Source organism: Lygodium microphyllum, chromosome 25 (genome assembly GCF_053477565.2).
Source record: "Lygodium microphyllum isolate KBCC chromosome 25, Lygodium_microphyllum_v1.1.10, whole genome shotgun sequence".
NCBI lineage: Eukaryota > Viridiplantae > Streptophyta > Polypodiopsida > Schizaeales > Lygodiaceae > Lygodium > Lygodium microphyllum.
In genome coordinates this window covers 44,814,865-44,842,838 of record NC_141159.1, presented here as the reverse complement: position 1 = coordinate 44,842,838, position 27,974 = coordinate 44,814,865, and the positions used below count along the sequence as shown (strand labels likewise).

Genomic DNA, 27,974 nt, shown 5'->3' with positions numbered 1-27,974 from the left:
TCAACAAAGAAGATCAACTGGCATAATTGGCTGAATTTCTCGACAAAAGAAAAATTAATTATACAAGCTGAAAAGCAGCGATCTGGCCTGTACGGGTTAAAAATGACTCAAGTTGAATGTCGTGCAATTGTCAATACTGAAATCGAAACCCAAGTCTGTTCACCTATGCCGTAACTGTCGGGTATCACCTACTGGAGGAATGACGCAAGACATATACTTCACTGGTTAAAAGAGGTTGGACCACCACCATACTGGTGACTATAGGAACTCCCATAAATAGAACTCGGTCCATCAAGTTGATATGCATAAGCACTTCTAGCCCCTCCATTATACCCTAAGCCATAATTTTGACCATAAGACGATGCAGTTCCTGTGCCAAATTGTGGCTTGCTGAAGGCAGGGCCCTCTTGAGGGCCATTTCCTGCACCGTTCACACGAGGTTGCTTTGATGTGACAGCAATGGCGTCAGAACTTCTTTTCTTTTCAAGCTTCTTTTTCTCTAGCTGGGAAACCCTTTTCTGGAGGCCCTCTGGTGGATACTCAGCTCCAAGGTTGCATTCATCAATGCATTTCAAAACAGCTTTTAATGCTGCAAGCTCTTTTGTAAAGAGCTCATTCTGTGAAAAGTATTAAAAGAATAAGCTGATGTACTAAAACTTAGCATCGGCAGTGTGCAGTGTGGACTCAATCAAACAGATCAATACCTTATCTTCTGAACCATTTTTCACACCAGGTTCTGGATCTTTTTTGATGTCCTTGAGATATGCCTTAAGTAATGGGACTGGAGGAAACCGTCGAGAAAGTCCAAACTCATGAATGAAAGAAACAGCTTCAATTTGCTTTCCATCCTTAATCAGACTTTCCACTATATCTGTAAATGATAAGAACAAGAACATCACATGTTAAAGCTGACAAATATGCAACAAAGACACAATCCATGTGTCTGTTGCTCGTCTTCAACAGTAATAGAAAGATGTCTGCCTTGTCAAGAAGCAAGTATACCACAACAAAATTTTGCAGTGATCTAGGAATGAGCAAGACTCCAGATACAGAATCTGTGTCTAATTCATCAAGATCCGCTCACATTCATACTGTTTGTAGCTGAATGCTACTAGTACATAAAGAATATGGCAGAGTGTACCATTACAAAGCTTGCAAATTGCAGTCTTTTCACTTGCATTACTTATCATAAAATCTAGGCAAAGTACCACACTAATTTCCCAAAGTATACATGCAGATTTGATACAGGGGTTGGAAGATAGCTGACACACTCCTCCGAACTTGCAAGTGCATATTCCAAGCACACTGACAATGCAGATCAGATAGTTCAAATACGAGTACTCCGCTTCGATATGGATATTGATATAATTCAACCAAACATTCGAGTTAAATTATTGGACAATCATGAATACAGGTTGCTCCATAAGTAGATGGGAATGTGGACCAATGGATGACAGTTTCTTAAATTTTGTATTCTACGCACATTAATTTATTTTGTTTTTCGCTCATAGAACCTTAATCACTGATAGACCTGCTCCTGTCAACACTACTCATGCAATGTCCTAGACCCGCCAAAAGAAAGCTCCAAAGATAAATCATGTCCCTATGGAATATCTATGACAATATGCAAATGAACAAAGCAACAAAACAGAAAGCATAAACGCTAACACAATGGACAGTGAAAGGACAACAAAAGAAATCAAAGAGTAGACAATGAATGGCCAATGGAAACCATTACTCAAAGCATGAGAATGATCGGTACAAACCACACAGGTAGCAACACATCAGATGACCAGCAGTGCCTCCAGTCTCCATCTCTCTAGGTATGATATGATACAACTGAGAATGGAGTGCGAATATATAAAGCACCAGGCTGCATGGAGAGCCACCCGAGCAACAACTCAGCCAGCCTACAAGGTACCTTTATGGTGCACAAATAGCCCAATGAATGAAGCCTCCCAATACAAAACACACCACCCTAGCTGCCCCTAAGTGGTGCCTAGCCAAAGCCCTAATACAAGTGCGCAACACCCATGAAATGCACCATGCTAACACACACTCAAATCACAGGTAATCGATACAATAATGTATACAATGATGGTAACACACAAGCCCCTAGGGACCACCACCAAGTCCCATACAACAGCAATCAGTCTGCCAGAAACCTCTAGCACCATGGTATAGATGACAATGACAATGAATGTACCATGGATACTCTGGGATCATGCCAATATCAAATATGCCTTGGAAAAAGCACCTTAAGTCGATGTCAATTATACTCAAACCTTGATCACATAAAGTGACAATAGCATAATCATATTGCCTGATGAACAGCCCTACACAAGCACATCATGACTATGGATTCCCCTCTTTTGGCTAGCCTGCCAAGAGGGTCCACTCATGTGGAAACAAACTAGGAGCTATATCCCACTCTTTGTCAAACCATCCCATCACAAACCTAAAAGTCACATGAGCTTCAGGATTTGTTAGCCACCAAACTAAGTCAATACATGTAGAAAGTCCCCCCTCGTGGTCCACCATGTCACAACTTGCAGTAGCATCAAACGATCGATGCATTAGTCCAGCTACATACGTCATAGGAGATGGTGGTCTCCCTCTCTACAAGAGGAACCTCCATGACACAAAACTCTAGCAAATGAATCATCATCCAAGTTAGACCAAGTTAGAGTTTTATGTAGCAGCCATATGTCCAAATATGCTGAATGAACAATATGCCATCTCATCTGTGAAGAATAGAAAGGTTGCCACTAGTGAGTAGTGATGAACAGGCATGTCAGAAACCACCTTCACTGTGGAAGTTTCTAGAAGCACTAGAGATGCGAATCAAATCTGAAGATCAAAACACAATACAAGCAACAGGTGAAGAAACCTGCAATTGCAGAGATAGAGACCACTATCCCAAGCATACTCTCGGCTCGAAGAGAAAGCATCCAAGAAACAAGGTTAGGCCACGAGGAGACAATCATAAGCCCATGAGATAGAAATAGTGATATAACAGACAAAAATGGAGAACCAGAGAGAGAGAGATATACATGAGGCACTTCTCATCAATCACCCCAGACAACACATCAATTCAACAATTCATACACAGTTCAAGTATACACAACAAAACCACTGAGTACAAAACAAGACAAGAACTATCAGTGAGCAGAGCATCAAACTCGGAAGACCCTCTCTCAAGCACAAAATACTGATGTCAACAGTGTGAAATGTGTCAAAACACAGAAGGAGAAACCCTTAGGAGAACTAGTCATAATCATCTATGGGCCAAATGTCATTAGAAAAGGTGAAAACAGAAGTCAAATCAGTATGATGTCAACAGTCCAGTCCAAAACATCGACCAACAACGTAAGTCATCACTTCAGAACAGCAACACATCACCACATGCAGTAAAAACATCGACAGAACAGGCAAAATCTGCAAGAAGACAATAAACAGCATGTCACTCCTGAACAGCCAGTCAGCAGCTTTAATAGCAAAAACACATGTTAAGATGCTGTTGCCAGTTGCCCAATAGACCACCCACCAGAGAGAGTGCCGCCCAGTAGTAGACGAGGAGTACAGAGATAAGATGCCATGACCAGCAACTCCAACGCATTAAAATGCAACAGTAAACCACCACCAGCGGGCATTAAAAAGCACAACAAAGAAGACACTCCATTCAAAGATCTGGACATCTGATGCCTACCATGTAAGAATGGCAAAAACTAAAAGAGTGAATGATGAGCAGGCAATGGAATCCATAACTCAATGCATGAGAATGATCAGTGTAAACCACACAAGTATAGCGCATGTGATGGCCAGCAATACCTCCAGTCCCCTCTCTCCAAGTAATACAACTAAGAGTGAAGGGGAAGTGTACATGCACCATATATACTAACACCGAGCATCGGTGCTAATGCACCTCAAAAAAGCACCTAATTCAATGTCAACCCTACTCAAGCCCTAATCACAAAAGGTGAAAATAGCATAATCATGTTGCCTATCACGAATAGGCCTACAAAAGCACATCATGACTATGGATTCCCCTCCTTCAATCATCCAGCCAAAGGGGGTCCCCCATGCAGAAACAACTAGGAGCAATATCCTTCTATTTGTTCAACCCTCCCATCACAAGCCTGGAAGTCGCACCAACTTCAGGATTTGTCAACCATCAGACTATGTCGATGCATGTAGACAATGTCACTCAAGGTCTACCACATCCTATGGATGTACGTCAGGTATAAGCATGCCCAACCTCCACTCTCACAATCCCTCTCTAGCCTCAAGACACATGAAGAGCACCACCCTGCTACTATAGGATAAGAGCATTCCTGCTCCATGCCAAAGCACTGCACCAGAGAGAGGAGAACAAGTATCACTATGGAGGAGATTAAGGAAGTCCACTACTCGCAGTAGCATCAAACAATCCAAGGGCAGTCAGCAAGGAACCTTAATGACCAAGCACTTCAATTACCACCATTCTCTGTGAAAGCCTCTACAAGCACTAGAGGTGTGGACCGAATCCATGAAGCTAGGAACATGGTCCAAGCAGAAGGTAAAGAACCTACAACTGTAGAGAACACTATCCCACCATAAACTGAGTTTGAAGAGAAAGCCTCAGAGAAACAAGGTTAGCCCATCGTGAGAGGATCACAAGCTTATCAAAAATAAGAGTCATAATATAAAACGTTGATGTGTAAGATGGTAATGGAGAACAAGGGATAGAGAGATACATGGGATACTTATGGTCAATTAGCCAGAACAACACAAAAAAGTTCAAAAATTCACACACAATTCAATGACAACAAAAAACACAAAGTACTCAATGAGACAAGAATCAATAGTGAACAAAGTTTAGTGTAGATACATTGAGCAAAAGACCCTCTCTCAAGCATAAAATGCTGATCTCACAATTAAATAAACTGCTAGAAGCAGTCATCAACATATAAAAGCAAATTGTCAGTAGAACGATAAAAACGTGAGTCAAATCAACATGACATCAACAGTTCAGACCAAAGCATCTTGAATAGCCAGTCGGCAGCATGGGTAGCAAAACATAGTTTGAGATGATGTCATCAGCTGCCCAAAAGGGCTGCCAGATATGAGAAATACTTCCCAATCATAGAAGAGGAGCAGAGAAAGAAAAGGCAATGATTAGCAACTCCAAGGTGTAACTTTGGAGCTGTTTTGTGGAGTTTTGCTGAGATCTAGGCTTTTTGGAGAGATCTGATGTGACTAATTTGTTAGATTGGGTTTTTCTGGCAAAGATCCAATGACAAGAGGATTGATTGAAATGTGCCTCCATAAAATTTCAACCATTCTGGTTCAAAATTGGTACTTTTGGTCTTGGCTAGTGAAAGAAGGTGGAAACTAGCGCAACAAAACAGTAGATCCGTGAATTGGTGTACTGATCCCTTGGTAATGATAATGAAATACCGTGAGTGGCGCTAGGCTTTGGGGCCAATCTTTCCTTTGTGTCCAAGCACAGGAATATTCTAGCTCCACTATTTGTTTTGCTTTTCTGTTGCTGAATTTTTGTCTCTAAGAAAAAGTACTTGCAAAGGAAAAGATCACCACCCTCCAATTTCAAAGTTCCCTTGTGGTAGGTTGAAGTCTGCTTCACATAACTAAAGGGCATTACAACATTAACTTAGCAAGCACAAACAACTTAAACAGTAAATCAGCAAACAAAAAACATACAAACATAAGAGCGAAAATGCTCCTACTCAAAGGCATAAATAGCAATTGGCCCAAGGCAGGAGCCCCTAGTAAGATATGCTAGGGTTTGCACTAAGAAAACAAAGAATGTTCAAACACAACTAAAACACAATTATTCAAACATGCAAAACATAAAATAAGAAGAACTAGAATCTGATGAAAGAATCATAGCAAGTTGCAACATGGAATGAGGACCAAGAAACAGGAATGGGAACAAAGAACAAGAATGGGAATGGGCATTATACAATAGGTAAATTTACAATTTTTTTCATGATTATGAAACAAACATCTTCACAAGCATTCAAAGATACCCTAAAAGCACTCATATTGCATTATAAAAACAAAATGAATGGTACATCACATATTCAGGCAAGTTGATACTGCAAAATAAGTAGATACTAAAAAAAGCCTAAGAACAACAGCTCAAGAGACATAGATGCCTCAATGCTGAAGTACATATCTCATATCATGAAAGAGCCTAGGCCCAAGTGGCAAGGCCAATAGAAGATACATCATAGAAATATCAAGCCAAACAATTAAAAGCAAAAATGGGAAGCTGAAGCCAGGAGTTACAACTATGACCAATTTTTCATAGGGATGTGTATTTTTAATGCTTTGTTTAGCATTTGTCTTGGGTATTAATAAAATGTGCACGTGATGTGCAAGTCAATTAAGTCACGATGATGGGCCACATACCCTAATTTTGCAGTGGGTGTTAATGACAAAAGTTGTAAAAAGTTATACTAGTCAAGTACTAGTGGACGTCTGGTGTCAACTTTGGCCTAGCGCATTTAATTGGTCAATAAATGTCAATGGTGGCATTAGGAACTAGGCATTAGTTAATTAATTAATGCCATTTCAAGGACCAATTAATGCATAGGACCACTTGGGAGTCAAAATGGCCTACTCATTTAATTGTGGATGGGCACTTTTAATTTTTTGGGCAAGGGCAAAAGCTAAAATTCATTTTTAGAATTATTAATTCTGAAAATTCATTAAATAGTTGAAAAATCCAATTAGAAGGTTACCACTTGGCAAAACCTTCCCATGCAAGTGGGGGGAGGGCTGTTGGAGGCTGGTGGAGCCTCATTCGAGCTTGATGGCAACTGAGGGAAAGAGGGAGGGAGGAGGTTGTACCATAGGCACCAACTAACCACAAGCCATTGCAGCCAGCAAGGAGTTGTTCAAGACTAGGCGACAACCTCTGGAAGGTCTCAAGCAATCGGCAACAACTCCTTTAGGCCTTGAAGCAGTAAGCGAGCAGCTCTTGGGCTAGGATCAGCAAGCTTGAGAACCATTTGGACAATCGGTAGCAGGTGATTCCTATTTGGTGCCTTCCTTCACAAAGAAATTCTGAATTTTCTCTCCTTAGCATTCTCTAACAATCTTCGCTGAGTTCTCAGCCATCCTCAATAGATCCATGGTTGCATTCCATCCACGGTTAGATCCATATATGATCCGTCTTCAGTAAGTTCGTTCTCAGTCATCCTTAGCAAATCCATGGTTGCATTCCATCCACGGATGGATCCATATACTACAATCCATCCAATCTAAAATTAGTAGAATCCATACGGCCGCATCACTATCCATCACCATAAGCTTTAAACTTTTCCTTTCCTTTCTCCTCTTCCTCTTCCTCTTCAACTACCTCTACCTATACTTCTCTTACTACTCTTCCTCTACCTCTCTCTTATCACATCCTCATCCTTTGTCCCTTTTCTCTCTTCCCTACCTCTACCTCACTTTCTACCTTTACTCCCCCCCCACTCCTCTCTCTCTCTCTCTCTCTCTCTCTCTCTCTCTCTCTCTCTCATATCCCCTACCTCAATCTCTCCTCTTTCTTATCCTGGGGAGCTACCTCTTGGCTGCTAAACCTCATGAACAAAAGTCACCTGCAGCAAAAACACCTTCACACAGCTTCAGCCAGTCTCCCAAACTGCCCAAACAAGCTTGCATGGCAAGTATTCACCCCTTCTGACAAGTGGCAACCTTTCCAATGCAAGACTCTGCTCCTAGACTGAATTTCCACCAATTAAAATTTGTGGAACTTAAAAATCCTTTTGTCCTGCCCACAAATTGGTCACTACCCATCCACAATTTAATGGAAGGCCTTTGCTTGAAAGCCTTTCTAACTTTCATTAACCTTAGTCTGGGCATTCAATGTTCAATTTTCTCTAGCCCAAACGACACGAGTCATGATTGGTGCATCTTGCACTCTTCACACAAGATATCATCTTATTCCGATACATCAAGGCTCTATTTTCAACTTGAATTTAAGGGTCATTGATACATTGGTGATATCAATGAATACAAGTGTGAGAGAGCACAACGGAAGATGGAACTCGAACATAGAGGAAGAGAGAGAAAATCTGCAAGAGAAGAAGAAAGGAAGCCTGCATTGAACAAGGAACAAATGCTGAATACAGGAGGACTGATCAGTCCCTACACGCAGCCCACAGCATCAGTGAGGGCACTAGATCAGGCTGATGATGATGGCAGCACCGAAGACGGAGGAAGATGATGGAGTCGAAGTGTGCACCTGCCAAGGAAGGAGGGAAGATGATAATCTAACTGACTGCCAAGTGGGAAATGGCTATAAATAGCCAAAAACTGGCCAACCTGAAATTTGGGGCCAAAAATATGCCGACCAGCATTTAATGCTGGTAAAAATGCCAAAAATGCTCAGAATAATCCCGAAAAGGGTGGACAATGTCCAGTAGGTGAGGCACGCTGAAGAATGCAGAAACTGCCTCGAGAAATGCACATAAAATCCTGACTGGAGGAGAAAATGCACTGAAATGCAATAAACTGAGTGCTTTATAATGAGCTACCTCCTCTAACAAAACAAGTGAAGACAAGTCAGCTCCTAAAGTCCTCGTCTAACTCAGACTGAGACTCACAGGCAGGAGATGACAAGGCATGACAAATGTGACTACTAATACCCCTCTCAAATCCCAAATGTGGCAGAAGGCGAAGGGAGAAACAGATCCTAGGGTGGCAAGGGAAATGCCAATGTCAATGAAGTCCGTCGATGAAGATTGCCGATGAAGAAGCTCCTCGCAATCCTGGGAAGCCCCCTCTAGAACAATAGGGGCTAGAAAATCCACAACCGCATCACCGAAATCGTCCCCCTCTAAAAGGGAAGGGGGATACGAGGGAACCACCGGAGAAGAGGGTGGGGGATGGGAAGGAACCTATGGAAAAGAGGGTGCACAAGCGAGAACAGGTGTAGCAATAGACAACTGCCTCAGAGGACCCTGTATAAAAGAAAGGGAATGGAGCCTATAAAGCCCACTCTCCTACCAACTTGTCGCGATAACAACCCCTATAGAAGAATCCTCATTACAAACGGCCTACTCAGTGAAGACAACCCAGGTACCAAGCCTATTAAGGCCATAAACTGAGAGGAGTGGAAAGCCCAAGTCCGGAACATAAACAACCTATGAAATGGAGCTCGAGGCATGGTCGAGAAATAAAGGCAAAGTGCCAACACCACAAATAGACATCGAATCAATGTCACCAACAGTGATTGAACCCTCAAAAGGGCAAAGATCTTACAACAAATCACCTCATGGAGTCGTATGGCTAGAAGCTCCACTATCAACCAGCCAAGGCCTCTCAGAAGATGGAGTGACCACTAAAGAAGGCTCCTCCAAGTCAACAATATGAAGGAACACTAACTCATGGATAACCACTGGAATAGAGGTAAAAGGCTCGAATGTTTTAGCTCCATCCTTCGCTCCCGGACGAAGGTGAGGGTACTTCTTCCAACACTTCTCCTTTGGATGTGTCCCCTTCCCACAGTATGGGAATTTAGGCTTCTCCAAGTTGGAGTCACAACCTGAAGAACGCTCTTGTCTTTTAGACTTGGACTTCCCTTTCTTCTTCGTCCACTCTCCCGAACCTGCAACAAAAGCTTTGATGGAGGTGGATCCACTAGCTACCTCTTTGGCACACTCGTCATGTTCCAAAACAAGCGGGGCAAGCTTAAGCTCCTCCCATAGAAGCTTCTCATGGATCCTCGAAGTGAGAAGGCTGGTGTAGAAGACATCAAACCGGGGAGATGGTAGTTGAGTCAAAAGAATCATGGCCATATCCTCTAAAGAGATCAACCTACCAAGGGACACAAGCTCATCCTTCATGTCCTCCAACCTCTAAATATGATCCTTCATGGAAGAATCATCAGCAATGAGCATCCGTAATTTCTTCTCAAGAGTAATCCGATAGGCAAATGTCTTCTGATAATACAATGAAGCAAGCTTTGTCCACACTTCCGCTGCTTTCCGCAACCTTCGCACATGCACTAGGACAGAATCCTATAAGCTCATAAAGAGGAAAGATCGAGCTCTTGAGTTAAGCCAATCCCATAAGGCCACACGATCCATCAATGATCCAACGGTGGGATCCTCCATTGGACAGGGAATAGGATGGGTAACAAACTCCCAAAGATAGAAGATATGAAGGATACACTCCACCTTACATGACCAAAGTGAGTAGTTAGAACCATCAAGCCGGTCTTCTTTAGGTAGAGAAGGGAGTACGAGCACCTATATAGAGAGTGCCATGGAAGGCATATGAAGGCGTGCAGAACGAGCCTTCTGTGAAACATGGAGAGAACAGGGAGGAGAGGGATCTCGTACAAACGGGCTAGGTAACCTCCGGTCGTCGCATGGACTAGCACAAAAATCTCTCCATTTCTCAAAGGAAGAAACATAGACCTCGTCCTTTGAGTCAATAAAGAACTAATGATAAAACATCTTCGCATATATCTGCAAAACACCCACAAAAAGTTGTGTTTGGCTATGGATAGCCCCAAGATAGGAGGAATCGGCTACAAGATACAGAGATCTTGATGTAGAAGGTCCACCTAAGGGAGAAAATATTGTCGACTGCTCACGAAGGATACAGAAGCACCAAAACACTAATGTAAATGTTATCGCTTGCTTTTGAAAGGTTGCTTTTGGCTGCAGAAGGTAGTCGCATGGCCAACAAACAGTCATATCCACCTAGTAGGCTCCAAATGATGACGCTTGAGCACTAGATGCAGTTGCCAGCTACTAGAAGCTTGCGTTTTCAGCAAAAGCAGATGTGAATGACCTCACAAACTCTGTGTCGCTCTCAGATACCATGCTCTAATACCATGTGAAAGCACGCAACGGAAGAAGGAACTCGAACATAGAGGAAGAGAGAAACGAACTGCAAGAGAAGAAGAAAAGAAACCTGCACTAAACAAGGAACAAATGCTGATCAGTCCCTGCACGCAGCTTACAGCATCAGTGAGGGCACTAGATCGGCTAATGATGATGGCAAAATAGCCAAAAATCCCAAAAATTGGCCGACCCAAAATTTGGGACCACAAAAATCTCTGATCAGCATTTAATGTTGATAAAATGCCAAAAATGCTTAGAAAAATCCCAGAAAGGGTGGACAATGTCCAACAGGTGAGACAGACTGAAGAATGCAAAACCTGCCCCAGGAAATGCACATAAAATCTCGACTAGAGGAGAAAATGCATTGAAATGCAATAAACTAAGTGCTCTAGAATGAGCTACCTCCTCCGTCAAAACAAGTGATCGATAGGTCAGAGCTCCTAATGTAACCAGCCTTGCTTCCATGGATGGGTGGTAAATCCCTGATTACAACTTAATTACAACAGCAAACAGTTAATGCAAATCTGAAAAATTTTACTTACTGATCTTGAAAAATGCACACCCAATTGGCCCCAAAATTGGCACCCCTTTCGGTATTTCTTTAGCTTTATTGAAGAAGAAGATTTACAATGGGATTCTCCCAATCCCCTTCGATATTCCAACTCCCCTTGCTGATCAAAATCACCAGCAAGTCTTTAATTTGATTTGCCCCTTGATTCAAGCAATCTATTAGCCTTCACCCTCTTTGATGGAGATGGAAAATGCCCCAAATTCAATTATTTGCTGGTCCCTCCACTTGAATAGGCTAAAAACAGCTTCAGCCCTATTGAATCCAAGTCTTGGAGCTTCCAATTTCTAGCACGCTTCTCGAGGCTGTTGGTAAATCCTAATTTCTGCTGTAAATTAGGATTTACAGCAGAGAAATTTGCAATTTTCAGCCTCCAAGGGTCCAAATGCTGAGATCTTTGGAGCAAGGCTGTGAAATGGTTGGGAGATGAGAGGGAAAACTGTAGAGAGAGAAAATTCAGAGTTTTGTCACGAAGAATGATTGAAAATCAATCAAATGCAGCTGCCGCCCTGCCACAACAGCTTGTAGATGCAAAGAACTGAAAAAAATCAGTCATTTACTGCTGCTGCCCTATCTCAACAGCCTGTAGATGTTGTCTCCTGCTGTTGATTGGTCCTCTCCTGCCCTTGGCAGCCTCAAAAGGTCCTCCAATGGCTGCAAATCAGACCAGTGGCCTCCCCTCCCTCTCTCTTGTAGGCTGAATTTATAAAAATGCCTCTCCAACCTTTAAAGACGTTTTTCAGTCTTGCATGGGCATTTTTGACAAGTGGCAACCTTCCCAAATGGTTTTTCCAGCATTTTTCATAATTAAATATTAGTTTTCAACCTTTAAATACTGAAAATTATTCTAATAATTACTTTAGTGCCCTGAAAAATAATCTGACTGGCCAATAATTAAATTTGCTAGGCAACTTTCATTCCCGAGTATCTCTATGCCATCTTTGACCATCAGATTGGCATTAGGTACCATCAGATTGGCATTAGGTACCATTAAACGCCACTTCTCTAATGTCACAAATTGACACTTATAGCCAAATGGATGACCTAGGCCAACAACTGGCACCAAATACCACCAAGTACCTGTGCGATATAACTTATAGCAACTTTTGCCTTTGACATCCCATGATTTCTTCGGGTCCCAAGCTCGTAAATTTACTTTAACCCTAGTTGCACCTCACATGTGCAACATTTACTTAATCATGTGATTAAAAATTAATCCACATGTTAAGTGAGGTTTCAAAAATACATGTCCTCATGACACCTAAAGTCCTCGTCTGACTCAAACTAAGAGTCACAAGCAGGAGACGACAAGGCATGACAAACATGACTGCTAACAACAAGTTCATATGGGTTCTTCTTGTCCATTGAGGACAAAAGGGCTTTTAATTCAGCTTACCTCTATTCTTTGGCCCTTCAAGGAAGGCCTCTAGACTTTCTTGATAGTCAAGCATGTCAAGAAAAGTGATGGGACAGTCAACACTCATACCATATCAGTAGACAGTAGGGCTTGTGGGGAGAAATACAAAGTCTACAGCAAACACTAAGACAAGAAAACTTAGAAACTCGGAAGAAGCATAGTGAAGAAGATGATGAATGATGAATCACCAAATCATGCTCAATGAATCAAGCTGATACAATGAAGTCTAAGATTAAAGATGGTTGCACTATCTTGGCTAATTGGGCACCAACATCCGAAGGAAACTTGCAATGTAGAGGGAGTGAAACGCAATCCTCCAAGCAGTAGGTTATAGAAGATAATGTCAAATGATAAAGTAAGTGAGCAAAACGAAGTCCTCCGAGGACCATTGAAGATAAGAAGAATATGATCGATTATAGATGTGTACTCCAAAAGGTGAAAATCAGCAAGGTGGCCTGCCAAATGACCAAACACAACCCTAGAAGCACCAGGAACTGCAAAACTGAAAGTATGGAGTGTAGTCGATGCATGCTGGAGCCAATGCTAAACCGAGAAGCGAGGAGACTGCAAAACACAGCCCCCAAGACTAACACCAGTTAATGGAGGATAACGCTAGGTGATGAGGATGCCTCAAGTCTGCAAAAGGCAGCCCAGAGGGCTGTCAACACTTGATGGAAGAATCACGCTAGCAAGCAAGAGAGATCACCAAACAACTAGTGAGAGATGGGCTGCTGCTTGAAGAAGATTGCAGCCAAAACACAACTTGCCAGGAAAGAAACAAGGTGCTTGACAGCAAGGGAGAACATACAAATATGGACTGATTGGTCCTTGCACATAGCCCATAGCATCAATGAGGACACTGCATCAGGCTGATCACAAAGTGCACCAAATGACGGAGACAAAGCTGAACCTGCAAAGTGTTCATGAAGAATGTGCAGCCAAGTGAGGATAGGGGATACCTAAATAGGGAGTGCAACCCCAAACTAATCAAATGTCGCCTTAGAATGCCAAGAACTAACCAAAAAGCATTAAATGCTGGTCACTTGCACAAAATCAGGCCAACCTATCAAGAGCTACAACCACCAAGTAGAAAACTTGATGGCCACCATATGCTAGTGTGAACGTAGCAAAGCAGTGTATAAATTGAAATGCACAACATGAAATAACACGCAGCCAATGTGAAAACTGAAATGAAAGGGTGCCACCTCTATCAAAACACATGAAATAATAGACTAGCAAAATGTTAGCTTCGCTCAAATCGAGGCTCACAGGCAAGAGATGACTATGCATAACAAAAACGTTTTATAACACACCCTAGATGTGGAGGAAGTCCAAAGAAGATGGAACAAATATGAGGATAGCAAAATAAAAGCCATAGTCCATCCATGTGGTCCATCAATGAAGAAAGCCCAAAACAATCTCCTTACAATCCTAGGAATTCCCCTTCCAAAAATAAAGTGGCAAGGAGTCCACAACCACATCATGTTACCTTGACATGAAATTTTAATGCTTTGCTTAGCATTTGATTAAAAGTTAATCAAATGTGCAAATGTGACTTGCACATGTGAGGTGCAAGTTACTTATTCCACAATGCAAGACCCACGACTCCGAGATATAGTTGGTACCAAAGGCAAAAGTTGTAATAAGTTATGCTTGGCAAGTACTAGGTGACACCCGGTGTCAAAACTTGGCCTAGAACATTTAATTAGCCATCATTGTTAGTGGGGACACTAGGTAATTGGCATTAATTAATCAATTAATATCAGTTCTCGGCTAATGAGTGCTCATGATCACTTGGGTATAAATTGACCTAGCCTTTTTCTTCTTTTTTCCAGAAGACTTGAAATTTGAAAGATGCAAGATGCCTCAAGGTTACATCCAAGGTTTGAACTGACGTACCCATGTGCACACCCACACTCTCAAACCACTTGGGCTACAACCATTGATATTGTTGGCCAGTCTGATTATTTTATTGAGCCATAAATAATTATTAAATTATTTTTCAAAATGAATACTCTAAAATTTAATTTAATAAAGCTGGATAATACTGATAATTATTTTAAAATGCTGCAACTTGGCAAAACTTGCCTATGCAAGTGGAAAAAACGTTTTTGAGGCTAGGGAAAAAGAGAGAGAGAGAGAGAGAGAGAGAGAGAGTGTGTGTGTGTGTGTGTGTGTGTGTGTGTGCGTGTGTGTGTTGTCATTCCAACTTGGAAAAAGCTGAGAGAGAGAGAGAGAGAGAGAGAGGAGACTGCCATTGCTACTGCAACAGTTCATGGGCCATTTTCAGCCAACAATAAACCCTCCAAGAGCTAATAACACATCCAAAAGAGACTACAGCAGTTTGAGGACTATTTCAGCCAAGTTACATCATATTCAGGATGTTCCATCAAAAGACACCTTTCATTGCTGTCTAGGCAGAGTAGCAATTGATTTCTTCCATTTTCTTATGATGGAAATCTGAATTTTCTCTCTTCAATATTCTCTCTCATAATCCAATCTACTCTCATCCTTCCTCAAAAATTTCCAACAAAATCAACCATTGGAGGTAGAGATTTTAACTAATCTTTGCTATAAACCCTAATTTACAGCAAAAATTAGGGTTTGACAGCGACCTCAAGAAGCAAGCTCAAAAATTTCTGGGGGTTAGTACGTTGTCCATTGTCCAAGATTAAGTGGTAACATTTACATTTTCAGTTTATGTGAATTTTATGCTTGCTATAATTGTTGATTAATCAGGTCATTACCATCCTCTCCAAAAAGAAAGACTAGTTTCACATCATCTATATCATCCCCCCTCTTAAGAGGGATATGGGTATGAGGGAACCACCAAAGGAGATGGTGGGACATGGAATAGAACTTGTGGGATAGATGGTGCACAATTGAGTGCAGCTATGGACATCTACCTCATAGGGCCCTACACCATGGAACGAAAATGGAGCTTATATATGTGAGAGTGCACAATGGAAGAAGGAACTCGAACACAGAGGAAGAGAGAGGGGGAGAGAGAGAATCTGCAAGAGAAGAAGAAAAGAAACCTACACTGAACAAGGAACAAATGCTGAGTACAAGAGGACTGATCAGTCCCTACACACATCCCACGTCACCGAGGGCACCAAATCAAGCTGATGATGACAACAGCACCTAAGACAGAGGAAGATGACAGAGTAGGAGTGTTCACCTACCGAGGACGAAGAAAACCGAATGAGATAACTGACTACCAAGTGGGAAATGGCTATAAAAAGCCAAATATCCCAAAAACTGGCTGACCTGAAATCTGGGGGCAAAATATGGCCAACTAGCATTTAATACTGGTAAAAATGCCATAAATGCTTAGAAAAATCCCACAAAAGGGTGGATAATGTATGGCAGGTGAGACAGGCTAAAGCAAAAACTGCTCGGGAAATGTGCATAAAATCTTGACTAGAGGAGAAAATGCACCGAAATGCAATAAACTGAGTACTCTAGAATGAGCTACCTCCTCTGTCAAAACAAGTGATAAATAGGTCAAAGCTCCTAAAGTCCTCGTCTAACTCAGACTAAGGCTCACAAGCAAGAGATGACAAAGCATGACAAACATAACTACTAACACCCCTTCTCAGATCCTCGATGTGGCGAAAGGCCAAGGGAGAAATGGATCCTCAGGTGACAAGAGAAATGCCAATGTCGATGAAGTCCGTCGATGAAGACTACCAATGAAGAAGCTCCTCACGATCCTGGGAAACCCCCTCTGAAAACACTAGGAGCCAAGAAATCCACAGCCACATCACTGAGATCGTCCCCCTTTGAAAGGGATGGGCGTATTAGGAAACCACCCAAGGAGAGGGTGGGGAATAGGAAGAAACCCGTGGAAAAGATGGTGCATATGCAAGAACAGGTGTAACAAAAGACAATTGCCCCAACAGACCCTGGATAAGAGAAGCAAAAAAGCTGGAGTCCAAGACATAAAGGGCCTATGAAAGGGAGCTCAATGCGCAGTCGGAAAAGAAAGGCAGAGTACCAACACTACAAATAGGCACCGAAACAATGTCATTAACAATGATTAACAATGATTGAACACTAAGAAGGGCATAGATCCTGCAACAACTCACCTCGTGGAGTCATATGACTAGAAGCTCCACTATCAACCAGCCAAGGCCTCTTAGAAGACGAGGCAACCACTAAAGAAGGCTCCTTCAAGTCAACAATATGAAGGAACACTAACTCATAGGTAACTACTAGAGTAGAGATAGAAGACTTGAACGTTTTAGCTCCATCCTTCGCTCCCAAATGAAGGTAAGGGTACTTCTTCCAACATTTCCCATCTAGATGTGTCCCCTTTCCACAATATGGGCATTTAGGCTTCTCCGAGTTAGAGTGAGAAACCCGAAGAACTCTCCTGTCTTTTAGCCTTTGACTTCCCTTTCTTCTTTGTCCCCCCTCTCAAAACTGCAACAAAAGCTTTGATGGAGATGGATCCACTAGCTACCTCTTTGGCGCACTCGTCATGCTCCAAAGTGGAGCAAGCTCCTCCCATAGAAACTTCTCACAAGTCCTCGATGTAAAAGGCTAGTGTAGAAGACATCAAATCAGGGAGATGATAGCTGAGTCAAAAGAATCATGACCATATTCTCTTAAGAGATCATCTTGCCAAGGGACGCAAGCTCACCCCTCATATCCTCCAACCTACTAATATGACCCTTCATAGAAAAAGGATCGTCAACAACGAGCATCTGTAATTTCTTCTCGAGAGTAATCTAGTGGGCAAATGTCTTCTCATGGTACAATGAAGCAAGCTTTGTCCACACTTCTACTGCTTTCTGCAACCTACGCAAATGCACTAAGACAAAATCCTATAAGCTCATAAAGAGGAAAGATTGAACTCTTGAGTTGAGCCAATCCCATAGGGCCACACGATCCATCAATGATCCAACAGTGGGATCCTCCACTAGACAAAGAATAGGGTGAGTAATAAACTCCCAAAGATTGAAGGTATCAAGGATACACTCCACTTTACATTACCAAAGCGAGTAGTTGGAACCATCAAACTGGTCTTCTTTGGGCAAAGAAGGGAGTATAGGCACTTGTACAAAGGGTGCCATGAAAGGCGTATGAAGGCCAACAAAACGGACCTTCTACGAAACATGGAGAGAATGAGAAGGTGAGGGATCCCATTCAAACGGGCAGGCAACCTCCGGTCGTTGCATGAACTAGCACAAAAATTTCTCCATCTCTCAAAGGAAGGAGCAGAGACCTCATTCTCTAAGTCAACAAAGAACTGGTGATAAGACATCTTCGATATCCTAGAAGACGCCCACAAAAAAATCTGTGTTTTGGCGGTAGATAGCCCCGAAACATGAGGAAACACCTATAGGATCACAAGGAAGTCGATGTAGAGGGTCCGCCTGGGGAAGATAGACTGTCACCTGCACAAGGACTATGTGTGTTTACTGAGGAGAGCTGTTGCTTGACCAAGGAACACCGCGAAGACAACCGCCTGTAACTGAGGAAGCCTACCGCCTCCAGCAGGAGAGGAACTGGGCAGCAAAATGGGTACCTAGAACTAGAAAAGCCGATACCTCCAAGAAAAAAGCTGCGTTTTCAGCAAAACGCTGATGTGGCAAGGCCACCTGGCAGTGTAGGGTGGTCTCCTCCGCAAGAAGTCAGCTCTATGTCTCTCTTAGACAATGATACATGCTTTGATACCATGTGAGAGTGCGCAACGGACGAAGGAACTCGAACATAGAGGAAGAGAGAGAGACACAATCTGACTGAGAAGAAGAAAAGAAACCTACACTGAACAAGAAACAAATGTTGGATACAGAAGGAGGATTGATCAATCCCTGCACGCAGCCCACAACAACAATGAGGGCACCAGATAAGGCTGATGATGAAGGCAACATTGAAGACAAAGGAAGATGATGGAGTCGGAGAGTGCACCTGCCAAGGAAGGAGGGAAGATGATGATATATCTAACTACCAGATGGGAAATGGCTATAAATAGCCAAATATCCCAAAAATTGACCGACCTAAAATCTGGGGCCAAAATATGGCTAACCAGCATTTAATGCTGGTCTGACCAAGATTTAATGTTGGTAAAAATGCCAAAAATGCTCAGAAAAATCCCAAAAAGGGTGGACAATGTCCCGCATGTGAGGCAAGCTAAAGAACGCAAAAACTGCCAAGGAAATGCACATAGAATCCTGACTGGAGGAGAAAATGCATTGAAATGCAACAAACTAAGTGCTCTAGAATGAGCCACCTCCTCCGTCAAAACAAGTGATAGACAGATTAGAGCTCCTAAAGTCCTCGTCTACCTCAGACTAAGGCTCACAGGCATGAGATGACAAAGCATGACAAACATGACTGCTAACAATATAGCCCCCCCTCCTGCCAACTTATCACAAGAATGGCTCCAATAGAAGAATCCCCAACAAATTTCTCATACGGCTCTTAATTTACACTTCTAGTAATACTGCTATGGCTTCATCTTCATCAATGTTCTTCTTCAAAGTGGCAAGTTGAGTTTGTAGGCTCTCGAACTTATCGATGTGAATGGTCATAGAAGAACTATCTTTTACATCCAGTTTGTAGAATTGCATGAGTAGTTTTACCTTGGAGTTTTTAGCCTGTGTCCCAAAGATTTTATCAAGTTCATCCCACACAACTTTGGCATCCCTGATGCCAGAGATATGATGCAAAACATCATCGATCAATCCCTAGGCAATGATGCCTAGAGCCTTGTTGTTCATTCTCGTCCATTCTTTTGTCTTTGGTTAGACTTCGTCAAAGGTCCCGCCTCCTACATCTTCTTTCCCGCCATCTCCATCTCCTGCATCATCTTCAAATAGATCCCATAGGTCTTTGCACATACAATAGCTTTCCACATGAATGTGAATTGCTTTTGGGATCAAGATCAGTTACATCCAATTTGCCAAGAGAAAGAGAATTTAACTGGCAATGTGAACAAGGTTTTGAGTGTGACGGAGAGGGTGTGAATGGGTTTTAACCTGAACTGGATTGAGAAGTGACTAAGCATAAAAGAGGCTTGAATGAAAGGCTCAATTAGATAAGGCTTTACCTCAGCTTAGGTAAAGAAAAGATTTTAAATCTTTTAATGAGCTGAAAGGTGTAAACCTCATAGCACAAATTTCTGCATCTCTCAATATGAATTCACTATACTCAATCCGTACAGGGACATCCTCTTGGCAACATGCCATGGATTTGTCAAGGCTACGCAAGCTACTCAAACTCTCTTTCTTTCTCTCTGTCTCTGTGTGATAGAAACAAAAGCATACCCCTTGCTTAGTACCTCCAATACAAGCTTCGAACCAAGCTTCTTGATTGAACTAGAAATCACCACACTTAGCTTCGAAGATTAAGATGGGGAGTAGATGATTTGATGAGTTGAGTAGAGAAGAGGAAAAGAGAGGAAATGGTTGAGAGAGTATGCCCACTAGCTACGTAGCTCAGCTCACTCTGATACCATGTTAAGAAACACGAATCTAAAGCTAGATTGGCTATGGTGGACATAAGTCATAAACACGATACATGATTGAAATGAGAGATTGTAAATCAAATGAATTAGATTCCAAGTCTGATTAGCTTGGACTCATATGCTGTTGTAGTCCATGCCAAGCTTTCGTAAAACATGTCGTGCACCATCACAAGACTCAGTCATGGTATTTGTAAGTGGTAATATATAATACTTTAACAACCTAAAAAGAAATAATAAAACATCTTAAAAAATCACAATTGTTTTTCATAATGGTGTCGAAAAGAAATCAACAAAGCGTATGTAGAAGGTACTTGAATAACTCGGTCGCTTCACCCATATTTTTCTAACATAGTCTTGAGTTGACACAAAAAAGTACTTTATATTGCATTGAAATGAGAGCCAAGTACATGTTTTTGTAGCCTTTGGATAGTTCCACTTTCCTCAATGTGCTTATGGGGTTCTGAGCCTTTCTCCTAGAGCATACATCATTTGTTCTATCTTCCAACAGCCTAGACTCTACCTACCATTGCATGTCCAGTGGCCATGTCCTTCACTACTAGTGCAATGGTCACCATGCCCAAAGCTAGAGGTTCCAAAATTGAAGTATATTTAATAAGGAATCTTAGGTAAAGTTTAATGAAAATGTTTAAAGTTCTTTCACATTTCACATTTTGTTCACCAATGCTGCTATGGATCTCAATTCTCAAGTTTGGGGATGGTATTGCCCACTCTAATCATAATAGACTGCTCTGCAACTCAGCTGGAATGTTGTTGTCCACTTTAGTCACAATAGGTTACTCAACAACTAGAATAAGCAAACACTTCCAATCATGGGAGAGCCAAGGTATTGCTTGGGATATGCATATGTAATATTCCCATCTACTCTCCTCTTCATATCATTTAACTCAAATTCCAATTTCATTCAATTTTCAAGTTGTATGTAAATTCATTAAAAGAGAGCTAAAAAGGGGTAAAGGGGATGCCTTAAGTGGCTCTGGGACCTAGTAAGTTGTGTGCATCTTTTCTCTTCCCTAAACTCTCATTATACTATGTCTCTCAATTTTGTTACATGATTTATAGAAAGCTAAAAACACTCATTCATTGGAGAGAGTCAAATTACACACTAGCCATCCGAGACAAATAGGGGGTCAAAATTGCATGGTTAGAGAATAGATACAAGATCTTACAATTTCACAATTATTGCTAAGAGGGATTGTAATGACCAAGGCTAACTAAACACAATTTGTGGCCCGTGGATCTCCATATTTTCTATCAACTCTCTTACTAAACTTCACCATCACCATGAAATGATGAGACAACATTCAAATTCAAGTGGATGTAATGGTCTCCATATTCACGAATAAGATTATGATGGTTTCCATATACTTGAGCGAAGGATGTTACAGACTCCACAACTTCAAAGAAAAATAGGGATTAATCTTGGAGGACCTAAGGAACAATATTCAATGATTTGACCTAAAAATATGTTTAGCACTTGTTTGCATTGATAGAAGGACGTGATGGACTCCACTACTTCTAGGAAAAATAGGTATTGATCTAGGAGGACTTAGGAGTCTATGTCCAATCATTTGCCCTAAACATGTTTAGCATTTTGCATTAAGGTGTACATTCTTGAGAGAAGCATGTGATAGAGTCCACAACTCCCAAGAAAAATGGTGATTGATCTAAGATAGCCTAGGGAACTACATTCAACAATTTAACCTAAACATTTCTTGCATACGTCAAATATGAGTTCACATACTATGTTCAAACTCGAACTTATGATATTATTTGGGCCCTAAATCGATGGCCAACATTAAGACCAAACAAACATTGAGATGAAATGAGAAAGTGCTCCTTGAGCTCTAAAGATAATATGATTAAAGGTCCTAGGAATCTATGTTCAATGATTTGAAACTAAACATGTGATATGCATTGTGTTGCTTCCCACATTCTTGAGAGAAGGATGTAATGGACTCCACAACCACTAAAGAAAATGGCAACAATTGATCTAGGGGAGTCTACAAAACTACATTCGATAATTTAACCTAAACACATCTTGCATTTGGTAAAATACGAGTTCACACTTTATGTTAAAACTCAAACTTATGTCCAAGCAAATGAAACTATTTGAGCCCTAAATTGAGGCCCAAGATTAAGGCCACACAAACATCAAGATAAAATAGAAGAGTGCCCTTGAGGTTCAAAGCTAGCAATATATGATTGGAATGATCAAACAACTTCATAAAAAACCAAATAGTGTACCAACTTCAAAGTTGCATGTTGGATCTTCAATGAAAACCGCCAGTCTTTGTAACCAAGCATAGAACATGATGGAAAATATTGAACAACCAGTGCTAATGTACAACGAGTCATATGGATTCACAAGTGACGTCACCCCAATCCATAAATGTAAGAACAAAGAAAATCTAGTAAAAGTACAAGTTAGCATACACTAGGGTTTGCAAGAAAATGTGAAGACTACAAACACAACTAAAATAACGAAGTCAAAAGAAAATGCAAATGGACAAGAAGAGAACAAACCAATGCTAAGAACTGGAAGGAACAATGAGCAAAGGGCTGTCCAACAGCCATGGTCTCTTGTGGAAGTGGGTCAAGGGAGTGTGTCCAAGAGCATTGACCTCCATCATGGATCTCACGTGCAGTAAACCACCAAGCTTGATGTAGATGCTGCGGTAGAAGGATGCAGAATGATGCGACAGCAAGATGCAACAACCAACGAAAACAAAGGGCTTGGTCCTTTGGGGACTCACATAGACAGCAACAGACTGAGTACTGACTGACAGCACAGATGTAGAGGTCTACAAGGGATGACATCAGTAGCAGGGAACTCCACCAAGGGCTGGCACAGTAGGTGGGAACTCCCCTAGGGGCTGGCATAGCAAGCTTTTAGGCTGGTGCTGCTGGCAGAGGGTGAAATACAGGGATGGCAGGCTCCTGGGGCTGTCATGATGAGCAGCAGGGGTGCTCGACAGCAAAACACAGGCAGCCAGAGCCCTCGACCAGCAGTGGGCAAAGGCGCCTACCTGTAGAGAAGGAAATGCAGCAGGCTAAGGAAGATGATGGCAATAGAAGTGATAAGAAGGCTGGAATAGCAAAGTACGGGACAAGGGACGAAACTAGCACAATGGGGTCCCTTTTCTAGAACTTTCTGAGCCAGTAGTCCTGTCATAATTCTATATACTCATATTTAAAGAAATTATTCTTGTTAGGAAAGAGCCAGAAACACATGATTGATTAGTGGCACTTTCCAGGTGGCTTAACACACACTTTAGAGTCTATATATACACCTCAAATGGATATCACATATTGCAATGAGCATAGATAAAACAGCAAGCAAAAAAGGACTTCCAAGTTACAAAGTGTGGAACCTATCCACTCCAATTGAAAATGAATAATGCAGCTCTAGTTTGGAAACCTTCAAGAAATTTGCGAGTTAATCTGCCACTATTCAGCTAGGCACACATCATATAATTGAACCTTTTTTCAAGAAGAAAAAATTCTATCAAGTAGCATTTCAGTAATATACATCACCAGCATAAGTACACAGAGTATGACCCCCAGTTTGCAAAGAGGAGATTGATAGGAAACAAATCATCTAGAATCCACATGTTCAGGATTGTGACAGGAAGTAGATCGGGAAGCGCACACACATCCTGTGGGCTGACTGGGAGGTTGGCGCTAGCCGGTCCATCAGGATGTGGAGAGACATCTCGAAGGGTGTGGATCTCAAGGTACTTCAGTGGGCAGTAAGTTGCTGGAGGGGGGTAGAGATGAGGAGGTGGGAGATTGATGCACTAATTTCCTAGGACTATTAACTCTTCCCACAAGAGAGCTTCCCAATATATGAAAGGAAAGACGCATAAGTTTCGTCAACTCCCTAGCTATCTGCTCAAGGGGATGACTAGCACAAGGCTTACAAACAACCAACCTGGCGGTCTACAATGCCAAAACATATGGAGTATCCTAAGTGAAAGAAGATGCTCAAGTGTCTAAGAAAGCTTTCAAGCAACTTGTTCACATGAACCTACAATCTCTCCCACCCACCACTAAGAGAGAGAATTATTATGTCTCAATATGCAGGTTGTCTTAAGTATTGCTCTATACCTCACATGAGCTTGTTGTCCAAATGTACCAAGCATTAAAGCTGCCAAATAATTCCCATCTGCGTCAATGTCCTGACTCCTGCCATCCACTGTGTCTAAGAAACATCGGGCATGAGATGACTCTTAACTATTGATCTAAAAAGTCACTGCCTATGCCCCCAGTCTTCAGGTCCTCTATCTATGGGCCATGCCACAGGACCTTAAGAGCACATCAAATAAGTCTGTCCAGTTTTACCAGTTAACATTATAAAAGCATAAATGCTCGCAGGACAAAAGATTTATCATGTTAATAGTAAATACGTAGACTAGCATCCCACTTCACACTTGCTGACTAGCAACTTCAAAGTTGGTTTACCTTCAAAGACCTTGCCTTGATGACTATAGCAGGGACATAATACACATGTACCATGCCAATATGCATAAAGTTGGCATTCAATATTCATTGTTCAAGAATGACCAGAAAAACCGTATGCATAACACAATGACAGAAACAGGAGCTATGCTCCTTGCTACATACCAGCACCTTGTCTTGCTGATATCATTAGTAAGTCAGCTGACAAAATACCACATGACCAGAAAATACTGTGAATGCAATGCAGGAGCTATGATCCATGCTGAGGACCTGGATCTTACCCACTTGCAGGCTACATGAGCTATGCTCCCTGCTGTAAACCTTTGGCCTTCCCAGCTCAAGACCTGGTTGATACTATTATCACTAAATTGCAGAAATAAAGATGTAGAGGAGACCGTTTACAGCTTGACATAGGACGCACCCTAATTGTCTTTGAAGGCTGGAACACAATTGGTCAATGAAAATACCCAAAACTTGCACATTAAGCAATGTAAGAAACAGCACAACTGCTGAGTCAACTTTGTTTAGGGCTCATACTTATAAGGCAAAGGCAAGAAGATGCAAGGCCATCAGCTAGAGGCAACTTGAATTGGACAGAGAGAGTGCTCCCACATATTGGGCAACAATTGTGATTAGAATACTCCCAAAACAATGCCTCAGAAAGCTGCTTAAGGTTGAAAGAAGCAGCCAGCAGTAAGAAAACTGAAGGTGCTACTCTTTCGTGTCTTTGTAAGTTGAGGTGTTATGCATGAAAGAGACCTACGAATCAAAGGCATTGACAAACCTGGAACCTTGGCAACCAAACCAAGAGAACGGCAGAGAGCAGGTGTCTGCTTCCGTCGAGCAACTGAAAGAACAAGCTTGGTAAGCTCATCCTTATCATATCCAACTGAAAGTTGAAATGTTGCAAGCAGTTGAAGAAAACTTTGAGCATCCAGAAAAGCCAACGCCTCTGATCCTCCCGTGCTAAGTTTTGTCTTCCAAGATTCTGCAACCTGTTTGGCCAACTCTTTGATGTCATTAGGAATGCCAGGCCCATCAACTAACTCTGCAAGTGACTCAAGAAGTAAAATGCACGCCCGGCGATTGGCAGAGGGCCCTCCATATGTCTTCTTCCCTTGACCTGCATTTGGAACCGCTCCTGATGAATGGTAACCTTCCAAAGCTTTGAGCACAATCCTAAAAGGGTCTACAGCACATTTTAGTGCCAACGGCAGCTCTTGACGAAGCACGTTAATCTCTTTCTTCTGTTCAGCGACATGTTGCCGCAACCCCACTCCATCCATGTTCTCACACAAAGACCGTAACTGTGGGCGTACTCGTACAGGAAGCTTTGACCCATCTGTACTCTTTGAGACATCCTTTTTCTTACCAGCATCATCATTATCATCTTCAACCATGATATCGACCTTTGCGGAAGACTTCTGCGCTTTTGCTATGTCTGACTTCTTGCTTGCTTCCTCTGTACCCTGTGATTTTCGTCTACTATCTGTTTCGTTTTTCCCTTCACGTTTCTTTTCTGCTGAGGTGTGGGTTTCACCTCTTAACCTTTCCAAGCGCTGTCTTTCTTCCGTCCATTTCCGCTTCTGCTCTCGAATGGCCGCAACGGCGGCTTCTTTCTGCTCCTGCACACGCGCAAGCGAGGCCTGCTCTCGACTGGCGATCAAGCTTTCTCTCTTGTCCAAGGATTCTTGAGTCTGCGCCATTCTGGCATCTAACGCTTTCTCTTGTTCGACAATCTCTTGGTACCTGCTCTCTAACGCTGTTTCGATTTTGCACAAGTGCTTGTCCAGCGTCCTCCATCCCTCTGTACAGAGATTAATGGCCTCCTTCTGAGTTTCAAGGTCTCCAAAGAATTGGCGGAGCACGTCCTTCTTGCCGCTCGTATGCAGCAACGCAGTAGGAATGTCCGCAGGCGCCCCCATGGCAATAACCCAAGCCTCGTGAGAGGAGAGCGAGAGCAAAATTCCGATTGTCAACAATGCATCGAGATGCACAAGAAAAATACTAACCCACTAACCCCAATAGCCTAGGTGTTCAAATGCCCTTTTCAAGACCAAAAAAACATGAGGTCTCAACATATTAGTCCCATTTCCATCTTACTATTATATTATTTTCACTATAGGTTCTAAAAAATCTCGAACTTTTAGAGGGTTTTTCAAACTTTATTTCTTTTTTTAAACCTCCTTTTTTTGAACAAAACCTCTTTCTTTCCTCTCTTTCTCACCTGTAATCTCTCTCTTTTTTTTTCCTCTCCCTTTTTTCATTAAAGTCTCCTACCCTCCCCCCTCCCTCCCCTTACTTCCTTTTTTAAATTAAAACCCCCTCCCCTTTCTCTCACTTATAATCTCTGTCTTTCTTTTCTCCCTTCCTTTTTTAATTAAATTCCTCCCCCTCTGCCCTCTCTCTCTCTCTCATGTGTAGGGCCTAGGTCTCTCTCTCTCTCTCTCTCTCTCTCTCTCTCTCTCTCTCTCTCTCTCTCTCTCTCTCTCTCTCACAATAAAATTAAACTTTTTTTAAAATCAAATATTTCTCTCTGTTTCTCTCTCTCTCTCTCTCTCTCTCTCTCTCTCAATTTTTTAATTTAAATTTTTTAAAGCTTTTTTTAATTTAAAGTTTTTTTAACATAGTTTTTCATACTTTGAGAGGGAGATAGAAAGAGAGAGAGAGAGAGAGAGAGAGAGAAGAAGAAGAAGAAAAAAGATAAAAAGAAGAAGATAGAGAGATGAGGGGAAAAGAGGAAAGAGAATAATCTTTTTTAAATTAACATTTTTTAATCTCCCTTCCCCCCTCTCTCTCTCAATTAGATTAAACTTTTTAATTTAAACATTTTTTAATTAAAATAAAGAGAGAGAGAGAGAGAGAAATATACAAAGAGCAAAAAAGAAAGAAGATGAGAGGGAAAGAGAGAGGGGGGAACAAAGAGAAAAAGAATTATAGAGAGAGAAAATATAAAATTTGAGAGAGAGAGAAAGAGAGAAAAAAGGAAAAGAGAGAGGGGGGAGAGAGACAGAGAGAAGAAATGGAGAGAGAAAAAATAAGAAAAAAAAGAGAGATTTTGAACATAGAGATAGAAATATAGAGAGAAAATATAAAATTTAAAAGAAAGAGAAAAAAATTTAAAAGAGAAGAAAAAAGAGAAAAAAAAGAGAAGAGAGGGGG

General features: G+C 41.7%; 1 protein-coding gene across 1 annotated transcript; it reads right to left on the bottom strand.

The window, feature by feature from the left end:
- Positions 1-26,850, bottom strand: LOC148014155 (FRIGIDA-like protein 3). The gene is made up of 3 exons (XM_087666626.1): positions 25,597-26,850; positions 705-871; positions 1-617 (listed from the first exon to the last, which is right to left on the bottom strand). Exons 1-3 carry the CDS (start codon positions 26,735-26,737, stop codon positions 219-221), a joined length of 1,707 nt encoding a protein of 568 aa, XP_087522752.1. The 5' UTR covers positions 26,738-26,850; the 3' UTR covers positions 1-218.
- Positions 26,851-27,974: the final 1,124 nt, after the last annotated feature.

Excerpts from the sequence above, each read along its gene's own strand:
- LOC148014155 (XM_087666626.1), bottom strand. The coding sequence starts at position 26,737 with ATGGGGGCGCCTGCGGACATTCCTACTGCGTTGCTGCATACGAGCGGC. Across the intron at positions 872-25,596 it reads TTTGGTTGCCAAGGTTCCAG|ATATAGTGGAAAGTCTGATT; the intron begins GTTTGTCAATGC and ends TATCATTTACAG. Across the intron at positions 618-704 it reads AAAATGGTTCAGAAGATAAG|AATGAGCTCTTTACAAAAGA; the intron begins GTATTGATCTGT and ends TACTTTTCACAG.